Genomic DNA, 20,120 nt, shown 5'->3' on the forward strand with positions numbered 1-20,120 from the left:
GGCTTTGGGGGGGGGCGGCGAGGGGGGGGGTCCCGGCCCCTCACTGCTGTGAGTAGAGTAGTGTGGGGGGGGGTGAGGGAAATCTGGGGGGGGGAGGAGACACGGAGCGGGACCCCCGTGGGGTGCTGCTTCTCCAGGGGGTCCGCCAACCCACGGCGGGGGGGGGGGGGGGCTGTCCCCGGTACCGGGGGGGGGGGGGTCCCGGGTCCCCGGCGCTGGCGGCTCCGGTCCTCCACGGTGCAGGGGGCAGAGCCGAGCGGCTCCGGCCCGGTGCCTCCGCCTCCTTCCGTGTTCCGGTTCCTGCGGCCGCCGGGCGGGATGCGACCGGCCCCGGCTGCCCGCCCGCCGCCCGCCCAGGTGAGCGCCGGGGGGGGTCCGGACCCCCGGCCCCGCTGCTCCGGGGGGCGCCGGGCCGGGTTCCCCTCGCTGCCGGGGGTCGTTGCGCTGCCCGGAGCCGGGAGGGGCTCGTTCGTGTGTGTTGTCCCCCCCCGTCCTCTTCACGGGGGGCGGCTGGGGACCCCCGGGGGCACCGGGGCTGCAGGTGAGGGCGGCGGCTGGGGACCCCCGGGGGCACCGGGGCTGCAGGTGAGGGCGGCGGCTGGGGACTCCCGGGGGCACCGGGGCTGCAGGTGGGGGGTTGGCTGGGGATCCCCGGAGGCACCGGCTCAGCCCCGCTCCGGTGTGGGGGGGTCAGTCAAGCCCCCCGGCAGCACCCTGGGGGGGGCTCCCCTCGCTGCCAAGCTGGGGGGGGGCGTGTGGACTGCTGTTACCGGTACTGGGGGTACCCCAGGACCCCCCGGCAGCAGCGTCCGGGGACCCTGGCAGGGACAGGCTGGTGGGGGGCTCGCCGTGCCTCAGTTTCCCCCCCCCCGTAGCTGAAAAGGGCAAAGGGAACAGGATGCTGGGAGGGAGTGTGGCCAGGCTGGGGTTTTGGGGGGCCGTATCCACGCTCGGGGGGGGTGCTGGGATGGAGCAGGGCTGGTCCCGGTCACCGTACCCCGGGTCACCGTGCCCGCCGTGGGGCTGCCCTATGGCACCCAGTCCGTGGGGCGACGGAGCAGGAGCGGGGCCGGACTCTGGACCCGGCGAGCGGGTGAGGGCTGGGTGGCGGAGGCGAGATAAGGCTGGGTGGGTCGGCAGATCCGTGACACACGGAAGCTTCTGGGCCCCGAGCGCAGTGGGGTGTGGGGGGCCGGGGGGTCCCCCCACCCGCTTGTGCCCACGCAGGAAGGGGTGAGGGTCTCTGTCACGGCAGGAAAGCTGCGGGCGGGGGGGGTGATGCCCTCCCTGGGCTCCGTGACGTGGCACCCGCTCCTTGCAGGGGCTCCCACCGCCCGGGCTGTGACAGCTGAGCTCAGACCCCCGCAGCACGGACGGGAGCGGGGGGCTTGGCCCACCGGCCCCCTCCACTTGCCGGCCATGGGCAGCCACGAGAAGGACCCCTCCTCTCCGAAAAGAGCCCTGTCACGCTCCAGCAGCACCGTGTCCTCCAAGCACAGCAGCGTTCAGCAGGTCGGGGGGCTCCGGGCTGGGGTGGGGGGGCTCAGCGGGATCCCGGCGGTGCACCCAAGCTGACCTGGGGGTGCCGTGGAGCCTCGGGGGGCTTCACCCCGCTTTAGGAAGGGTGATACAGAGACGCCCCGTCCCCCGGGGGTACGAAGTATCCCTGCCAGGGGACACGGTGGGCAGCACCCTGGTGCTGAGGGACCCCCCTGCTGACCCCGTCTCCGGCAGGGCTCGGAGAGCTGGGAGGTGGTGGAGGAGCCACGGGCGCGGGGCAGCCCGGGCCGGGAGCCGCAGCGGCACGAGGGCTACCTGCTCAAGAAGAGGAAATGGCCCCTGAAGGGCTGGCACAAGGTAACGGGGCAGAGCGGGCACCGGGAGCCGTCCCCCGGCCGGTGCGGGACTCCGTGCCCCCGGATAAAGGGGGTCCGCGGGGAGCAGTCTCTGCTCCCCCCAAAAAACCGTCCCTCTCTGTCTCCAGAGGTACTTTGTGCTGGAAAACGGCATCCTGAAATATGCCACCACGCGCCAGGACGTGAGTGTGGGGCCAGGCTGCGGCCGGGGGGACCCCGTGGCCCGCGTGAGGAAGGGGCTCGTCCCCCTGACGGGGGTCCCTGGGCTCCCCCAGGTCCTCAAGGACAAACTGCACGGGGCCATCGACATCCGTCAGTCCGTCATGTCCATCAACAAGAAGGCGCAGCGGGTTGACCTGGACACGGAGGAGAACATCTACCACCTCAAGGTGCCGGCGGGGGGCTCTAGCTGGGACCGGGGGCTTTGGGTGCCCCCCACCTGTGTCGTTCCCCCCCCCCCCCAACCTGCCCCTGGCCCGCAGATCAAGTCCCCGGAGCTCTTCGCCAGCTGGGTGAGCAGCCTCTGCTCCCATCACCGGGGCGAGAGACCCGAGCTCTGCCCCAGCGGGTGTCCCGCGGGCAGGACCCCCACCAACGCCCAGGTGGGTGGCACCTCGGGTTGGCGATGCGAGGCAGCGTCCGGGCGCGGGGGTCCCCCGACGGCAGCCCCCCCGGCGGTGCCCCTTCTCCCCATGCCGCAGGGCCCGTGGACACGGATCCTGCCCTCGGGCAGTGCCCCTGCCCTCGCCAGCTCCCGGGAGAAGGTGGACACCTGGCTGAGGGACAGCGAGGGGCTGGAGCGCTGCTCGGCCGGTGAGCAGGGCGGGAGGGGGTGTACGGGGCAGGGGGGGGATGTCCCATCCCCCTGTCCCTGAGCGGGCTCGCCCGGTGCCCGTCGCAGAGCTGTCGGAGTGCCAGGCGAAGCTGCAGGAGCTGACGGGCGTGCTGCAGAGCTTGGAGGCCCTGCACCGCGGCCCCCCGGCCCCCCTCGTCGCTGGCAGCCAGGTGAGGGGCCATGGCAGGCGTGGGGCTTGGCGTCACCCAGTGGACCCCCTTCCCGGGGAGGGTCCGGCTCCAGCCCCCTCCTCTCGCTCGCAGCCCTCGGCCACCGCGGAGAGGCCGAAGAAGGGCAGGAGGACCACCAAGATCTGGTGCACCCAGAGCTTCGCCAAGGATGACACCATTGGCAGGGTGAGGGGGAGCGGGCATCCGGCCGAGCCGCTCGCTGCCTGGGGATGGACCCCCCCCTCGGGGACCCCGCTGACCCCCATGTGTGTGTCCCCCCCCAAGGTGGGTCGCCTGCACGGCTCCGTCCCCAACCTCTCGCGCTACCTGGAGCCATCCCAGAGCCAGCTGGCCCTGAGCCTGCCCCCCGAGTACAGCCAGCTGCAGCGGAGCTTCTGGGTGCTGGCCCAGAAAGGTGGGACGGGGTGCGGGGTCCCGACGGCGGCAGGGCGGGTGCCGGGGTGCCATGCCACGGCCCGACCTGTGCCCGTGTCTGCTGGCAGTGCACGGCTCGCTCAGCAGCGTGGTGGCTGCGCTGACGGCTGAGAGGGCCCGTCTGGAGGAGATGCGGCAGGCGCTGGACCGGCGACGCTCAGCTCCGCGCCCGGGCCACACCGGGGTGAGGGATCGTGGGGGGCCAGGCAGGGCCACCCCCTGTTTGGGTCCCGCCAGGGCCCGGGCGTTGTTGCTGTTGGGCTGCTGGTGGGTGCAGCGAGTTGGCAGGGTCTCAGCCTGGTGCTGGGGTCCCAGAGGTTGTTGCTGTTGGGGTGCTGGTGGGTGCAATGAGCTGGGCGGGTCTCAGCCTGGTGCTGGGGGTCCGGGGGTTGCTGTTGGGGTGCTGGTGGGTGCAGCGAGCTGGCAGGGTCTCAGCCTGGTGCTGGGGATCCAGGCAGCAAGCGGGGTGACCCCCCCTCCCCGCCAGCCCCCCGCTGACGGCTCAGCCTCCCCTGCCTCCGCAGCCCGCCCTGCGCCGCTTCCACTCCCTCTCCGTCTCTTCCGACACCACCCTCGACTCCTTCGCCTCTCTGCACCCCGACGAGGTCTGGGGGAGCTGGGATGGGGTGGGGGGGGTCCAGGCGGTGCCCCCGGGGCGGGGGGCTGAGGCGGTGGCCGTCCCCGCAGCCGGATGCGCTGCCGAGCAAGGGCCGGGAGCAGCAGCTCTCCAACCGCAGCATCGTCTCGGCGGCCGACTCGCACACCGAGTTCTTCGACGCCTGCGAAGTCTTCCTCTCCGCCAGCTCCTCGGAGAACGAGGTGGGGCGGGGCTTCGGCGGGGGGCGGGGCTCTGCCGGCTGGGGTCTCTGCAGACCCCCCGCCAGTGCCCCCCACTCCCGCTGCTGCCGTGGGTTCATCTCTCCCTTCTCTCTTCCCCGTTAGCCGGCCCGGGAGTCCCCCCCCCGCTCCCCACGGCTCCCCCAGTCCCCTGGACCCCCCTGCAGCCCCCCCACTCTGGCCTTTTGGGGTCTCCGCAGTTTCTGAGCCCAGTGGAGGGGACCGGGTGCTACCAGTGCCTCCCCCCCCGGCCCTGCTCCCCCTCCTTATGCAGCCCCACCGGTACCCACCACCCCCTCCTCATCCCCGCGCCCCGCCCCCCCAGCCCATCCCAGCTACCCGGCTCTGGTCCCATCCACCCGGGGGGGGTCCTGTCTGGTACAGCCCCTCCTGCCCTCGAGGTGGGGTATCCCCCCGCCCCCCCGGGACCCCCCCGGAGCCGCCGACGGTCCCTGCACTTCCCCAGCTGTCGGATGACGAATCCACCATCATCAGCGAGGCCAGCGCCTGCGAGGACGGGACCGAAGTGGGGGGGCCGGGCCGCCCCCCGACAGGTATAAGGAGTTGTAAGGGGTGCACCGGGGTGGGGGGGCACAGAGGGGGGGCCATCACCCCACCACCCGCTGCCCGGCAGGAGCGAAGGGTCCGGGATTGCCCGTGGAAGCGGCACCGCTGGAATTACCGGGACCGGACCCTCGCCGGCGGAGCTGCCTGCCGGCCCCCCCCGCGCCTTCGGGGGACGTGAGCTTGTGGGGGTTGTTGCGGAGCAGCGTGGGGAAGGATCTGTCACGCGTGGCTCTGCCCGTGCAGCTCAACGAACCCCTCAACACGCTCCAACGTCTGTGCGAGGAGCTGGAATACAGCGAGCTGCTCGACCGGGCCAGCCGCGCCCGAGACCCCCGCCAGCGTCTGGTGAGACGGGGCGGGGGGCTCGGGGGGCTGCGGGGACAAGGGGGGGGAAGGGGAGATCGTGGACACGGGGGGCTCGGAAAGGTCGGGGGTTTTGGGGGGACACTGAGACCCCCCCAAGCTCCCTCCATGTCCTCTGAACCCCCGAGGGGGTTCGGAGGACGCGGAGGGAGCTTGGGGGCCTCGGAGGGACACGGGGGAGCTCGGGGGGCTCGGGGGCACTTGGGGAGTTGGAGGATTTAGGGGGGCTTGGGGGGGTCCAGGGGACTTGGGGGATTTGAGGATTTGGGGGGCTCGAGGGGCTTGGGTGGCTTTGGTGAGTTCGAGAATTTCGAGGGCTCGGGGGGATTTAGGGAGTCCGAGGATTTGGGGGGCTCTGGGGACACGGGGGTACTTGGGGATTCGAAGATTTAGGGGGGGCTCGGGGGGGTTCAAGGATTTAGGAGGCTCGGGAGGACTTGGGGATCCGAGGATTTAGGGGGGCTTGGGGGGGTTTGAGGATTTAGGGGGCTCAAGGGGCTTGGGGGGAGCTTGGGGGACATGGGGGGACTTGGGGAGTCCGAGGATTAGGGCAGCTTGGGGGGACTTGAGGAGTTTGTGGGTTTGGGGGGCTTGGGGAACATGAGGGGACTTGGGGGGTTCGAGGATTTGGGGGACTCGGGGGGGACTTGGGGATCCGAGGATTTAGGGGAGCTTGGGGGGTTCGAGGATTTGGGGGGCTCGGGGGGACCTGGCGAGTCCGAGGATTTGTGGGGCTCGGGGGACACAGGGGTACTCAGGGAGTTTGAGGATTTAGGGGTCTTGGGGGGACTTGGGGAGTCCAAGGATTTGGGGGGCTCGGGGGGACTTGGAGGGTTCAAGGATTTAGGGGTCTCAGAGGACACGGGGGGACTTGGGGGGTTCAAGGATTTAGGGGTCTTGGGGGGCCTTGGGGAGTCGTGGCAGCGCCGTGCCGACTTGGCACCACCGTGACAGGTTTACGTGGCCGCCTTCGCCGTGTCCGCCTACGCCTCCACCTACTACCGGGCGGGCAGCAAGCCCTTCAACCCGGTGCTGGGCGAGACCTACGAGTGCGTGCGGCCCGACCGCGGCTTCCGCTTCATCAGCGAGCAGGTGGGGACAGGGACGGGGACGGGGAGGGGGGACGGAGCCGGACGGGGCGCTGGCGAGTCCTTCTCCTTCCACACCCCCCCCCCCCCCCAGGTCTGCCACCACCCCCCCATCTCCGCCTGCCACGCTGAGTCTGACAACTTCGTCTTCTGGCAAGGTGGGTGCTGAGGAGGGTGCTGGGGACATGTGCAGGGGCCGGGGAGGAGGGGTCTCACCTCCTCCCCCCGCCTCCCCCCCCAGACATGAGGTGGAAGAATAAATTCTGGGGCAAGTCGCTGGAAATCGTCCCCGTGGGCACCGTCCACGTCCAGCTGCCCAGGTGAGAGCCTGCCCACGGGCGGTGGCCCCCCACCCCCCTGGCGTGCCCCCCTCCCCAGCCGACGGTGCGGCGGTGCCCGCAGGACCGGGGACCACTTTGAGTGGAACAAGGTGACGACGTGCGTCCACAACGTCCTCAGCGGCCCCCGCTGGATCGAGCACTATGGGGAGGTGCTGATCCGCAACGCCCGCGACGCCTCCTTCCACTGCAAGATCACCTTCTGCAAGGTGCGCCCTGCCACGCCCTGCCACGCCCTGCCACGCCCCGCCCAGCTCTGCCACACCCTGCCATGCCCCGCCCCACCATGCCCCGCCCCACCCCACAGAGTCCCTGCCTCTCGCAGCCTCCAGCCTACCCCCAGCCCGTCCCTGGCCCCACCCTTTACTCCCCGGGCTCCACCCACCCCCTAGCTCCACCCCCTCTGTGCTACTGACCCTGCCCCCTGTGCATCACCACTGCCTGGCCCCGCCCCTTCTGGTGTAGCCACGCCCCCTCACCCACATGCTCATCTAAATGCTGTGTGTTGTTGCCCCGCCCCTTGCCTGGCCCCACCCTTTTCTGACAGTCCCACCCCTCACTTATGGCCCCACCCTTTCCAAATAGCCCTGTATCCCAGTGACCCTGCCTCTCACTTAGGGCCATGCCCTTTCCCAGTGACTCCGCCCACTCACTCATGGCACCACCCTTTCCCAGTGGCCCCACCCTTTCCAAGTGACTCCACCCCATCACTCATGGCCCCACCCCTTCTCAAAGGCCCCACCCTTTTCCAATGACTCCACCCCATCACTCATCAACCTACCCTTCCCAATGGCCCTGCCCATCACTGGGGACCCCACCCTTTCCCAATGACCCCGCCCCTCGGGGCCCCACCCTTTCCCAGTGGCCCCGCCCATCATTGGGTGCCCCACCCTTTCCCAGTGACCCCACCCATTCCCCATGTCCCCGCCCCCTCCCTCACAGCCCCACCCTTTCCCCCCGGCCCCGCCCCGGCCCCGCCCCCCCCACCCACCCCCCCGCCCCCCCCAGGCCCGGTACTGGGGCGCGGGGGCCAACGAGGTGCAGGGGACGGTGCTGAGCCGCAGCGGGACGGTGGTGGAGCGCCTGGCCGGGAAGTGGCACGAGGGGCTGCGCCGCGGGCCTGCGCCGGGACAGTGCGTCTGGAGAGCCAGTGAGGACATGGGGGGGGTCCCCTGCCCTGGGGGGGGGGGATATACCCCACCTGGGGGGGGGGGTCTCAGCGCTGCCCCCCCCTACAGACCCCATGCCCCGTGACCACGAGAGGAACTACGGCTTCACCCAGTTCGCCCTGGAGCTGAACGAGCTGACGCCCGAACTGCGGCGGGTGCTGCCCTCCACCGACACCCGCCTGCGCCCCGACCAGCGGTGAGCGGCCCCCCAGCCCCCGGGAGGACATGGGGGGGGGGTTGCTGAGGCTGCGCAGCTTGTCACAGCAATGTGACCCCCCCCCCTCAAGGTACCTGGAGGAAGGCAACGTGCCGGCGGCCGAGACGCAGAAGCGCCAGATCGAGCAGCTGCAGCGCGACCGGCGCCGGGTGATGGAGGAGAACAACATCACGCACCAGGCTCGCTTCTTCAGGTGGGGGGGGGCCGAGACGGGGGCAGGGGGCAACATCACGCACCAGGCTCGCTTCTCGGGGGGGGGGGGGGGGGGCCGAGATGGGGGCGGGGGGCAACATCACGCACCAGGCTCGCTTCTCAGGTCGGGGGGGGGGGGCTCCCGGGGCGATGCGTGGGGCACAGGGGCACCCAGAGGGATGCGGGGCTCTCAGGGAATGGGGGAGACTCCCTGGGGGGGGGGAGTCTTGATGGCAGCGTAGAGGTGACCCCCCCTTGCCCCCCACCCAGGCGGCTGACGGACGCCGGTGGCAAGGAGTCCTGGGTCACCAACAACACCTACTGGAAGCTGCGCCTGGACCCCGGCTTCGCCCACCTGGACAGCGCTGTCCTCTGGTAGCGACCCCCCCCCCAACGGGGCGCTGACCCCCCCCCCAGCTCATCGCAGCAGTGGGGCTGGTCCCCCCAGCACCGGGGTGCAACGCCCACCCCCCCCCCCCCAGCCACGTTTTGCCAGTGTTTAAGCAAAACTGTGATATAAAAAAGGGGGGGGGGGGGGGGGGCGGGGGGCAGGCAGTGCCCCCCCCCAACCCTGAGGCAGAGCCTTGGAGCTGGCTGGCACACATGGGGCCAGGGGCTGGCGGTGCCCCCCCCCACCCGGGGGGCACAGGACCCCTGGGTCTCTCGCTGGCTTGGGGGGGGCCAGCATGGGGTCTCGGGGTGCCCGCGGGCGGGCAGACCCCTCTGGTCCCCCCCCCAGCTGCACTAATAAAGGTTGTGAGGAGCTGGGGTGCGCGGAGAGCTTCCTTCTCCCCGGGGCTCTGGACACCCCCTCCCAGCCCAGGTCCCCCCAGCAAGGGGGGCCATGGGCTCCTTAGCCCCCCGCCCCCCCCCCCCCCCCCCCCCCGTGCCTCAGTTTCCCTCCCACATGTGCTCAGAGCAAAGAGCCGTGCCCCACAGCGTCCCCTTTATTGCAAGATATGCTGCTGCCCCCGGGCCCACGCCAGGCACATGGGGGGCTCAATAAATATTCCAGCATTAACACCCCTGCCCCCCCCCCCTTAAAAATCACCAACGACAAAAAAACCAACCCTGCCCCCTCCCCGCTTGCCCCCGCGGCCCCACCGGGGTGGCACCGGGGGCTGATTGTCTGGCTGCAGCCCCCCCCCCCGCTCAAGTCTTCCCAGGATATGGGTGTTAAATGGGGGGGGCACACACAGGACCCCTTGCACCCAGCTCCCATGGCCTTGGGTGGGGGGTCTGAGCCCCCCGGGGTGGCTCAGTTGCCGTAGAAGCCGTAGTAGCCGCCGTCGGCACCCGGGTCCTTGTCGTAGAGGTCCCCGTTGCGGGGCGGGGGGGAGCTCTCGGTGCTGGAGGGGTACGGGGACACCCGCCGCCGCTTGCACTCGTACAGCCCCGAGTCCGAGGAGTCCCCCGAGGCGGCGGCGGGGGGCTCGGGGGGCTCGGGGGGCCAGCCCTCCGCCTCCTTCCCCTTCTCCTCCCGAGGCTCCCGGTACCAGCCCAGCGCCCCGGGGCCGCCCTTGGGGCTCCAGCCCCCCGCCGCCCCGAAAGCCCCCGGCCCCTCGGGGTAGTAGGGCAGGGGGGGGTGGGCGGTGGGTGGCAGGGCGAAGGGCTTCACCCCGTAGGGCACCAGCTTGGCCCCCCCGTACCCCGCGTCGTAGCCGCCGTACTCCAGTGCCCCGCCGGTGGGCGGCTGCTGGGGGGTGAAGTACCAGCGTGGGGGGTCCTTGGGGGGCAGCGGCAGCGGAGCCCCCCGCTCCCCACCCAAGAAGCGCCCGGGGGGCAGCGGGTACTGCTCGGGGAGGAAGGGCTGGAAGCGGGGAGCGGGCAGGAGCTGCTGGCAGCCGGGAGCGTCTGGCGGAGATGGGGTGAGGCGATCGCCCTCCGAGGCCGCGTACATCCTGGGGGGGGACAGGGTGGGAGTGAGGGGGACCCCCTCCTGCCAGCTGGGGCCTGGGGGGGGACCCCAGAGGGAAGGCGGGGGGGGGACACTCACGAGTCAAAGTTGTCACGGAAGCCTTTGGCGAAGGGGTTGTGGTCGATCTTCAGCTGGGTGATCTGGGGGGGGGACACGGAGCTGGGGGGGCTGGGGATGCTGCCAGCCTGCCCCCCCCCCTCCCCGGGTGTGCCCCCCCCCCCCCCATTCTTTTCCCTTGAACAGCCCCTGCCCTACCAGAGTCCCCAGTCTGTCTCAGGACACCCACCCCAGCACCCCGGGGGGCTTGGCCAGAGCTGGGGGGCCAGGCTGTGCTGGGGGGGGACTGGGGGGGGCACTTCTGGGATGCTGGGCGGGAGCATTTCAGGATGCTGGGAGGCCGAGGGGATGCAGGGGACCCTGGGTGGGGGGTTACTGGGATGCTGAAGGGATTCAGGGGGGAGTACTGGGATGCTGAGGGGATGCGGGGAGGTACCAGGGGTTGTGGAGATGCTGGGGTGGGGGGGCTGGGGGGAGGGTGGGGCTGGGGGGATGCCATTGGGGTTTCTCTGATGCTGGGGACCTTGTGGGGTGCTGGGGAGGGGGTGACTAGGGGCTGCTCTGGGGGGTTGCCGTGATGCTGGGGGGATACTGGTGATGTTTCTGTGGCCCTAGGAGGATGCTGGGGCCGTGCTGGGGTTCCTGTGCTGCTCGGGGGGCTGTTTGGGGGGGGGGTATTCCCATTTGGGGGATTGGGGGGGGGTCTCATACTCACGTCGGCGTTCTGGTAGGCCGTGACGGCGATGAACTGGGTCTCGGGGAAGGCGAAGGTGTGGGTGTGCGGGGACGGGTGGGCCTCCTCGCCCTCGCCCTCCTTCACCTCCGTCACATGCAGCCGGGGCTGGTACTTGTGCAGCGACTGCAGCACGATCATCTGGGGGGGGTCGAGGGGGGTCAGGGGGGAGCACGCGGGGACCCGGCACAGCGCGGCGGCGGGACCCTTACCTGGCCGACGTTGTTGGACGCGCCCTTGTTGTTGGTGAGCTTCAGCTTCCCGAAGGAGACCTCCTGCCGCATCCAGTGGGCACCCGTGTTGGGCGAGTCGGGGTGCAGGTAGAGGCGGTTCCCTGAGGGGGGGTGTCCAGCAGGGATGGGGTTACCCCCTGCCCGGCACCGCGAGGAGGAGGAGGATGAGGAAGGGGATGGAGAGGGCCATACCTGGCATGCTGCCCTCGGCTTTGCCACACTGCACCCACTTGCCGCCCTGGTAGCGCCAGTGATGCTGGTCCACCAGCACCACGTCCACGCAGACGCTGTAGTGGGCCACGGGGTTGAGCCCCGAGAGGTTGAAGCTGAGGAACGGGAACATGCGCCTGGGGAGGGGACAGAGGCGCGGACACCGTCACCCCCCCCGGCCTCAAGCCCTGGCTGCGCTGGGGAGGGGGGAGAGGTTCTGCCTTGATGGGGAAACTGAGGCAGCGCGATGCCTGGCCCCTGCCCCTACACCCGGCTGGGTGCCCGTGAGGAGCTGACGGACCCCGGCAGCTGAGGGGATGCTCCTGGGGCCGAGCCCCCCCCCCCCCCCCCCCCTCACCCCGGGCATCTTCCTCCCCCTCCCCAAGCACCTTCCGGATCGGAAACCAACACCGCTGCTATTTCGGGCCGGGCGCCAGCCTGAGCCAAGGGCAGGAAGGGGACGGGACGGGACGGCTGGGGGGGACCCTGTGGCCGCAGCTGCTGCCCCCCCCTCCGGGGTTGCACCCCGCTGTCCCCCTGCACCCAGGGGAGACCCCAGATCCCAGCCCTGGGGTGCAAGACCTGACCTCCCGCCTCCAAGTTCAACCCTTCGTTTTCCACCAGTAGCCCCAGTAGCCCCAGTTGCCGGCCCAGGTCCGCAGCGGGCCCTCGAGCCGTGGCCGGGGTCCCTCGTTCAGCCCCCACCCCGGCAGAGCTCGGCTCTTTGGCCGCAGCGTTTCGGACCCTGCTGGAGTTCTGGCTTTTGGCAGCCGTAGCTGGGGACCACCCTCAGCACCACCGGCAGCCCTGGCCCCGCTGCCCCGTTAGTGTCACCCGCGTTAACGAGCCATTGCAGGGAGCAGAACAGAGACACCCCCCCCCAGACCGACACGGGGCATGGAGAGCCCCCAGAGCTCCTTCCAGCTTTGCCTGGGTGAGATAGACACAGGGTGATGGGGGGATTCATCCTGACCCCCCCCACCCCAAACACACACACACCCCCGGGGGAAGAGGGTTGGGGGGGCTGCAGCTCCGCACACCCCCGGTCCCCTCCATCTCCCCCCCTCCCTCTTCCTCCCTCCCCTGGGTTCTGCCGCTTCCCGTCTGCCGGCACCCGGTGGGCGAGGGTCGGGGGCGGATGGTGGCAGGGTGGGGGGGGGGCTGATCTCACCCTCCCCATTTCCTCGAAGCACCACTGTTTCTCATAAAGCGGGTGCCGGGGTTTCTCCGAAAGCACCCCGAAAAGCCTTGCCTGGCCGAGGGGTCCCGCGTGGGTCTGGGGGCTTCCGCCTCCCCCCGTGCTAGAAGGGAACCCGGGCGTCCGGGCTGGGTTTGGGCAGGGAGGGTGGGCTGCTCCCTGGAGCCCACCTCAGCCCGGCCGGCATCTCAGCGGGAGCAAGGGACAGAGCCGGCAGCGGGGCTCATCGTCACCCCTGGCAGGGGGCTGGTGGGGAGGGGGTCACTCTGCCTCCCTGCCAGCACGGGAATTGGGGGGTCTCCTGCCTGCCCCTGGCCACCCCAGCCCCCCGCGCACCAGGGTTTCCCACCAAAGCAGAGACCTGTGCGCTCATGACAGGGATGGCACGGTGCACCACGGGGGCTGCTGCACCAGGGACCCCAGCCGAGCCCCCCAGGCCGTCGTCCTGCCCCTCTGCAGCGGCCGGGGGGTCCGGCAGGGCCGAAACACGGGCGAGGGGCAAAGCGAGGGGCTGGGGGCTGCTCCAGGTGCCGGGGCAGGAGCGTGGCCCTGGCAGGAAGCGTGGCCCGGGCAGCGCCGCGGCCCCGGGGAAACGGAATGCAAAGAGCGGTGGAAAAGAGCGCGCTGACTCAAAATTGCCCTTGCGAGAGAGAGAGGGGGAAAAGAAAAAGAAAAAGAAAGCGGCGCTCGCAGCGAGGAGCTGCGCACGTGCTCCCAGGGCCGGGATGGGCGGCAGCCCCCAGCATCCCCAGTACCCACAGAGCCCTTCCTGGGGCCGGGATGGGCGGCAGCCCCCAGCATCCCTGGTACCGGGATGGACGGCAGCCCCCAGCATCCCCGGTACCCACGGAGCCCTTCCTGGGGCCGGGATGGGCGGCAGCCCCCAGCATCCCCAGTACCGGGATGGATGGCAGCCTTGAGCATCCCCAGTACCCACGGAGCCCTCCCCGGTACCGGGACGGACGGCAGCCCCCAGCATCCCCAGTACCCACGGAGCCCTCCCTGGGGCCGGGATGGATGGCAGCCCCCAGCATCCCCGGTACCCACGGAGCCCTCGCCGCCACCGTCCCGCCACTCGTGTGCCGAAAGCGGGCGGCCCCCGGGGGCTCGCATCGCCTGCGGAGCGAGCGCGACGCGGCCGTGTCGAGGGAAAGGTGGTTCCTGGCACTGATAAAAACTGCAGCCACATCAAAGGGCGGCAGCTGAGGGGCTGCGCTGGCTCCCAGCCCCCGCCGAGCCCTCGCAGGGCGCTGCTTCACTGCCGCCGCGCTCCGCGTGCCGAAGGCCTCGCCGGCAGCGGCTCCTGGCACGCCAGCGAGCCGGGGTGACGGCTGGCCGGGGGGGTGAGCAGCCAGGCTGGGTGCTGCACCAGCCCCGAGCTGCTGCGAGGAGCAGGGAGGAAGATAAACAGCTTTTTTTTTTTCTGTAATTTTTTTTTTTTTGCACCTTGCTCGCTCTGACACCGCCGGTTCCCCGGCTCCCCGAGCCTCGCGCTGCCGGCGGAGCAGAGAGAGCGAGTTACAGCTCAGGCGCTGCCGCGGTGCAAACCGCAGGGCTCGGCCGGGGCACGGGAGGGTGGGGGGTAAGACCCGAAACCGTGCGCGCCTCACGTTTATTTTTAAATCCCCCAGCGCTTGAGCTCCCGGGGTGCTGCTCAGGCAGGACTTGGTTCTGCGGGTTCGGTCCCTGCGGTTTGGGAGGTGCCGAGGCACGGTGCCCCGGCCAGCTCACCCCCCCCGTGCACCCCAAAAGCCGGTGGGCACCTCTGGTTTCCCCCCCCGCGTCCCCTTGCCTGTTTCTGGAGCTCTGGAAGGGGATCCCGGCTCTCAGGCTTCCCCGAGGTTTGTCCCGGCAGGAACCCCCCCCAGCTCGAGGGGTTTGGGGGGCATAGGGTGAGTGGCGGTGGGGAGCCAGGGGACACGGGGAGCTGGGGGCACACCGGCACGGCCAGGGGATGGGGGTGTTCAGAGGACGCAGGGGTCGGGGCGATGTGGGACCCTGGGGTCAGCCGCCTGCAAACCTGCCCCGGGCCACGAGCACAGACCCCCCCCCGGCCAGGGGTGCCCCCCCTTGAAGCACCGGGGTGAGGGTGAGGGGCTGCCGGCTTCCTGAGCCGCCTCCTCTCCCGATGGCAACCCCACGCGCCCCAGCCCAAGCCACCGCAAGAACCGCAGCCGCGTGGGAGATGGGCGCAGCCCCCAGCGCGCTCCACCTGCCCCCCGCCCCCACCGCACAGCTGCATGGCACAGCTGCCCGGCACGGCACGGTGACATGGCACAGCTGCCCGGCACGGTGACATGGCACAGCTGCCCGGCACGGCACGGTGACATGGCACAGCTGCCCGGCACGGTGACATGGCACAGCTGCCCGGCACGGCCTGGCGACGCGGCACGGCTGCGTGGCGACGCGCGGCACGGCGGCACGGTGCTGCGCGGTTGCGTTGCGTGGCTGCGTGGCACGGCTACTCGGCATGGCAGGGCTGCATGGCATGGCTTGGTGGCACGGCACGGCTACTCAGTGCAGCATGGTGCCACGGCACGGCTGCATGGCATGGCGTGGCTGCATTGCGCAGCTATACAGCATGGCACGGTGACATGGCAGGGCGGCACGGCATGGCACGGCTGCATTGCATGGCTGCGTGGCACGGCTGCTCGGCATGGCACAGTGACACAGCACGGCTGCGTGGCAATGCGTAGCACGGTGGCATGGTGCTGCGCGGCGGCGCTGCACGGCTGCGTGGCACGGCTACTTGGCATGGCACGGTGACACAGCAGGGCTTCACGGCATGGCATGGCTGCATGGCATGGCACAGCTGCACAGCACGGCACGGCTGCATTGCACAGCTGCTCAGCACAGCATGGTGACATGGCATGGCTGCACGGCACGGCTCAGTGGCACAGCATGGCTACTCAGCATGGCACGGTGCCATGGCACGGTTGCATGGTATGGCGTGGCTGCATTGCACGGCTGCATGGCGTGGCACAGTGACACAGAGTAAGAAGTGTGGCTGCATGGCATGGCTTGGTGGCACAGCACGGCTACTCAGCATGGCACCGTGCCACAGCATGGCGTGGCTGCATTGCGCAGCTACTCGGCATGGCACAGTGACACGGCACGGCTGCACAACATGGCTTGGTGGCACGGCACGGCTACTCAGTGTGGCGCGGTGCCACGGCACGGCTGCATGGCATGGTGTGGCTGCACGGCACGGCATGGCTGCATTGTGCGGCTACTCGGCACGGCATGGTGCCATGGCACAGCTGCACAGCATGACATGGCTGCATTGCACAGCTACTCGGCACAGCACGGTGCCACGGCACGGCTGCACGGCATGGCTCGGTGGCACGGCATGGCTCGGTGGCACGGCATGGCTTGGTGGCACAGCATGGTGCCACAGCACAGCTGCACGGCACAGCTCAGTGGCATGGCACGGCTGCATGGCACGGCATGGATGCATTGTGCAGCTACTCGGCACGGCACTGTGCCACGGCACAGCTGCACGGCGTGGCGTGTCTGCACAGCGCTGCGTGGCTGTGTCACTCAGCATGGCATAGGTGCATGGCACAGCTACATGGTGGCACGGCATGGCACGGCACGGCACGGCACGGCTATACCTCTGCCTCCAGCCCCGCGGAGCTGCCAGCCGGGCCCCCCCCGCCCAGGAACAGCCGCTGCCGGCCTGAGCGAACCATCCCTGCGTGCCCCCCGAAAAGGCAGAGCCAGCCCTCGTGCTCCCCCAAAGGCACAGCCACCCCCAGCACCCCCCAAACCTACGCCAGCCCTCACGCTTGCCACATGCAAACCCCACCCTTGTGTCCCCAAAGCTGTGTGTCCCCCCCCAAAGGCGACGCCAGCCCCTGTGTCCCCAAAGGCAGAGACAGCCCCTGCACCCCCCTAAAGGCAGCACTGAGCCCCCCCCGAACGCAAAGCCAACCCCGGCTTCGCAACAGAAACCGTGGCAGGAATTCCCCGCGCCCTTCGCAGCCGGGGCGATGGCGGGTCCGTGGGGGTTTCCACCGAAATCCTGCCCCGGCCGAGCCCCGCGAGCTGGGGGGGCAGAGGAGGGACGGCGGCCTGGTGGGAAACCTGCAGGAGATTGTTTTTGCTGGAGACGAGAGGGCGTGGGACGGCGTGGGATGGCTCGGGATGGCGTGGGATGGTGTGGGACTGCGTGGGACGGCATCTGATGGCACGGGATGTCATGGGACGGTGTGGGACTGTGTGGGTTGGTGTAGGATGGCGTGGGATGGTGTGAGATGGCATGGGACGGCGTCTCAGAGCCGGGGCAGAGGGAGCGGGCAGGGAAGGTGCCAGCAGGGATAAATCCCAGCGCCAGATCACGTTCTCCCCCGTGCCGCCGTCTCCCGCAGGGCCTCAGCTCCTCTCGGTGGGGGGGCTGCACCCCAGGGACACCGGTGTTGAGGGACCAGCGTAGCCCGGAGAGACGGGGCACCCGCACGGCCGGAGGGATGGGACGTGTCCCCTGCCCTGCCGCAGAGCCCCCCAGCCCGGTGGGTCCCCACTTCGGGGCACAGGGCCCCCTCGAGCCCCCGCTTCGGGGTTTTTCCTGTGTCGCGGCGGCGTTGCAGCTCGGCCCTGCACACAGATTTTTTGCAAAAGCAGCTCGGGGTCGGGGGAAACGGATGTTTTGTGGCTCCGAGTTTGCCATCTCCCCGGGCTGGGTTTGCCATGAGCCCCCCCCCCCTAGCACAGAGCACATCCCCCCCCCCCCAGCCCCCAGCCCCTCTGCAGAGCCATCGTGGGGGACAGAGCTGGAAAAGGAGCCCCCAAATCGCCCGGCTTCGGGCTGGGAGCCGGTGGGAGAGCAGTGGGGTACGCAGCGGGGCAGAGAGAGCGGGAGCGCTGGGGGCACCCCAATTCCCAGACCCTCCCCGAGCCGCCCCGACGCAGCGGGGATGGGCACTGCCCCAGCACCCAGGAAAGACAGGAGGAGAGCAACGGGGCCAATTTCAGCGGGTTCCTGAACGATGGTGGGTGACAAACAGCCATTTTGGGGGGCCCGACACCCCTGCCACCCCCTCGGCTGACACCGGGGACGCGTCACCCCACCCGTGACGGTGCCGGTTTGCTGCCGAGCGGCCCCGAGCCCTGGGCACGGCCGTGGCAAACGAAGCGGCCCTAACGCGTTTAGACTTCCAAGGCGTTGAGCGGGGCGGTCTGGGCATCGAAGTGACACCGTCTGTCTCGGGGAGAGGGCACGGAGCATCGCCGCCGGCTGCCCCCGCGCCGGGCAGAAGGAGAACCCCCGGGTGGGGGAACGGTGGCGGAGGGTGGGGGGCTGGCTGCAGCAGGAGGAGCTGGGGGGGGTCTCTGCCCACTGCCCCGTCTCCCGCTCGCCGTGGATTTTTGAGAGCCGCCGCACAGCCCTTGAGCCTGATCCAGAGGGGGCTGAGCCCCGTGCCCGGCCCCACCGCGCTCGCACTCCTCTCCTCACCCCAGCACCATCCCGCCGAGACCTCCCAAACCGCAGCCCGGGGGTCCGGCTCCCCCCACCCGCCTCTCCCCGGTGTGGGGTCGAAGGACGGGCTCAGGGTGGGCACCAGCGTTGCGGGCTCCCCTCGCTCCGAGTCGGGGTGACCCCATGGCCGCCCAGGGCTCGCGCAGCACCCGGCCCCCTCCAGACCCTGCAAGGGGGGATGCTGGCGGAGGCGGGGTGGGCTTCGGCCCCCCGCATACCCCCCAAACCTTGCCCTCAGTCCCAGGGACCCGCAGCACGGAGGGGACAGCAGGCGCCCGGCCACGATGTCACCCACGGATGTTTCCGCACCCGGGACGCTGCCGAAACGCTCGCCCTTCCCCGGGCACACGGGGGGCACCCGGCCCCCGCCCACCCCAAGGAGCGGGGTGGGGGGGTCCCATCCCGGATAGAGGACAGCAGGGAGAGTGGGGGGGTCACCCACCCACCCACTGTGCTCGTGGGGGGGGTCAGGGCCGCTGGCACCCTCCCGGGCTCTCGCTACTTGTCACCGCGCCGAGCTCCGGCCGTGGCCCGCGGGGTGAGGCCGGGCAAACGCCGCTTCCAGGCCCCCGGCACTGTCTCCGCCAGCTTCCTGGCACAACAGGGTCCGGACCCCCCTTTTCCCACCCTGACAGAGGTGGGGACACCCCCCCGGACCCCCTGCTCCTTCCAACAAGCCTCAACTCCCCGAGAAAACGCGACCTGGGGGGGGGTCTGGTCCGCTTCGCTCCCCCACTTTTTTCATTCGTTCACGCAGAAAGACATCACCCCCAAACCCATGGGGATGGGGGTCCCTGCTTGCACAACACCCCCCACCCCTCTCACGGGCAGACGGGGACCCCCAGCCCTACAAACACCCCCCCCACCCCACCTCCAGCCCTTTGGGGAGACGCAGCAAGAACCTGCAGCCCCTCACCACCCTGCAGCCCCCCCGGCTTGTCCCGCACGAGCGTTCCCCCCCCCAGCCCCCGAATCCCCCTCCCCGCACCAGACCCACTCCCTCCTCTCCCGTGCGGGTCCCGGTGCCGCTGCTGCTCTCAGCCCCGGTTCCCTGCCGGTCCCCCACCCCGGTGGGTGTCCCACCCCCACCCCGGTGTGTGTGTCCCCCCCCCCACGGTGTCCCCCCCCGTCTCACCTGCCCTGTTTGGTGATGATCATCTCGGTCTGGTGCTTGTGGAACTTGGCCCACAGCGGGTAGTTGTTGAGCATCACCTGCAGCTTCCCGGCCGCCCGGTACCCGGGCAGGGCGCAGAGCTGCCCGGGCCGGGGGCACAGCGCGCCCCCCCCGGCCCCGTAAGCCCCCTCCGCCCCCCCGTAACCCTCCACGCCGTAACCTTCCACCGAGGGGGCGGTGGGAGGCGGCGGAGCCCGGTAAGGGGGGCACGGTCCCATCAACCGCCCGCCGAACCCGCCGGGAGCCCCGTAAGGCAGCGGGGGGGGGGGCGGTTCCGGGGCCCCCCCATCCCCGTAGTAGACGGCGGTGGGGTCCCGGGGGCCGGGAGGGTCCTTGGAGAAGGCGGCTGAGCCGCTGAGCATGGGGACGGCGGGGAGGGGGGCTCCGGTGCCCGGTTCCAAGGCGCCCATGGACGGGCGGGGGGGGGCAGCGGCCCCGCTCAGCGGCTCATGGGGGGGTCCCGGAGCCGGGAGCGCTTCAGCGGTGGCCGCTCCGCCGGGCTCCCGCCGCCCCCTCCATACCCGGCAGCCCCGGGGCGGAGGGGGGGGAGCCGGGGGGGCCCGGGGAAAGCCAAGGGGGGGATCTAAAAAAATACCAATCCGGAAAAAAAAGAAAAAAAAAACAAAAAAGCCCAAACAGCCGGAAAGCCCCCCAAAAGTGCCGGGGGGGTGGGGGGGGGCGGTCGGCTGCGCCGGGGAGGGGGGGGGGAGGGGGGGGCCGCCCTGCCCCGCTGCTGCCGGTGCCCTCACGCGCTCCACCGGCCCGGCCCCGTGGCCCCGCGGTTCTTATCCAAAGCAGCGGCTCCGGCAGGGAGCTCCGCCCCCCCCGCCCCCCCCCCGAGGAGGCGGCCCCCACCGGGGCGGAGGGGGGGTGGGGGGGCGGGCCGGGGGCGGGGAGCGGGACACGCGGGTCCCGGACACGCGGGGAGCGCCGCTCGGGGGGGGTGCGGGGGGGGATGCGGGACGCGGGACCCGGGGGGGGGGGCACGGAGCGTGGGAGGGGATGGAGGACCGAGGAGGGGCACGGAGACGGGGGGGATGGGGGACGCGGG

General features: G+C 70.8%; 2 protein-coding genes across 8 annotated transcripts; one reads left to right on the forward strand and one right to left on the reverse strand.

The window, feature by feature from the left end:
* The first annotated feature begins 289 nt into the window (after positions 1–289).
* On the forward strand, positions 290–8,825 carry OSBPL7 (oxysterol binding protein like 7). 6 transcript variants are annotated; one of them, XM_075443669.1, is made up of 23 exons: positions 290–357; positions 1,322–1,512; positions 1,735–1,857; positions 1,985–2,038; positions 2,132–2,245; positions 2,339–2,458; positions 2,558–2,669; positions 2,758–2,861; positions 2,955–3,047; positions 3,147–3,276; positions 3,365–3,480; positions 3,821–3,901; positions 3,984–4,115; positions 4,600–4,687; positions 4,768–5,045; positions 6,018–6,155; positions 6,246–6,309; positions 6,393–6,471; positions 6,554–6,698; positions 7,498–7,639; positions 7,728–7,854; positions 7,946–8,068; positions 8,338–8,825. In XM_075443669.1, the coding sequence occupies exons 2-23, from the start codon at positions 1,420–1,422 to the stop codon at positions 8,444–8,446; spliced, it is 2,565 nt and encodes an 854-aa protein (XP_075299784.1). In that variant the 5' UTR covers positions 290–357; positions 1,322–1,419; the 3' UTR covers positions 8,447–8,825. The 6 variants fall into 6 exon arrangements, with proteins under 6 accessions (XP_075299784.1, XP_075299782.1, XP_075299781.1 ...); XM_075443667.1 differs by lacking the exon at positions 290–357 and adding an exon at positions 383–541; XM_075443666.1 differs by lacking the exon at positions 290–357 and adding an exon at positions 519–585.
* A 405-nt stretch (positions 8,826–9,230) lies between these two features.
* TBX21 (T-box transcription factor 21) lies at positions 9,231–19,741 on the reverse strand. 2 transcript variants are annotated; one of them, XM_075443541.1, is made up of 6 exons: positions 19,031–19,741; positions 11,201–11,334; positions 10,988–11,109; positions 10,758–10,916; positions 10,064–10,125; positions 9,231–9,968 (listed from the first exon to the last, which is right to left on the reverse strand). In XM_075443541.1, exons 1-6 carry the CDS (start codon positions 19,477–19,479, stop codon positions 9,326–9,328), a joined length of 1,569 nt encoding a protein of 522 aa, XP_075299656.1. In that variant the 5' UTR covers positions 19,480–19,741; the 3' UTR covers positions 9,231–9,325. The 2 variants fall into 2 exon arrangements, with proteins under 2 accessions (XP_075299656.1, XP_075299655.1); XM_075443540.1 differs by having other exon boundaries at positions 11,201–11,355.
* Positions 19,742–20,120: the final 379 nt, after the last annotated feature.

This window comes from Opisthocomus hoazin, chromosome 26 (assembly GCF_030867145.1).
Source record: "Opisthocomus hoazin isolate bOpiHoa1 chromosome 26, bOpiHoa1.hap1, whole genome shotgun sequence".
NCBI classification, from domain to species: Eukaryota; Metazoa; Chordata; class Aves; order Opisthocomiformes; family Opisthocomidae; genus Opisthocomus; species Opisthocomus hoazin.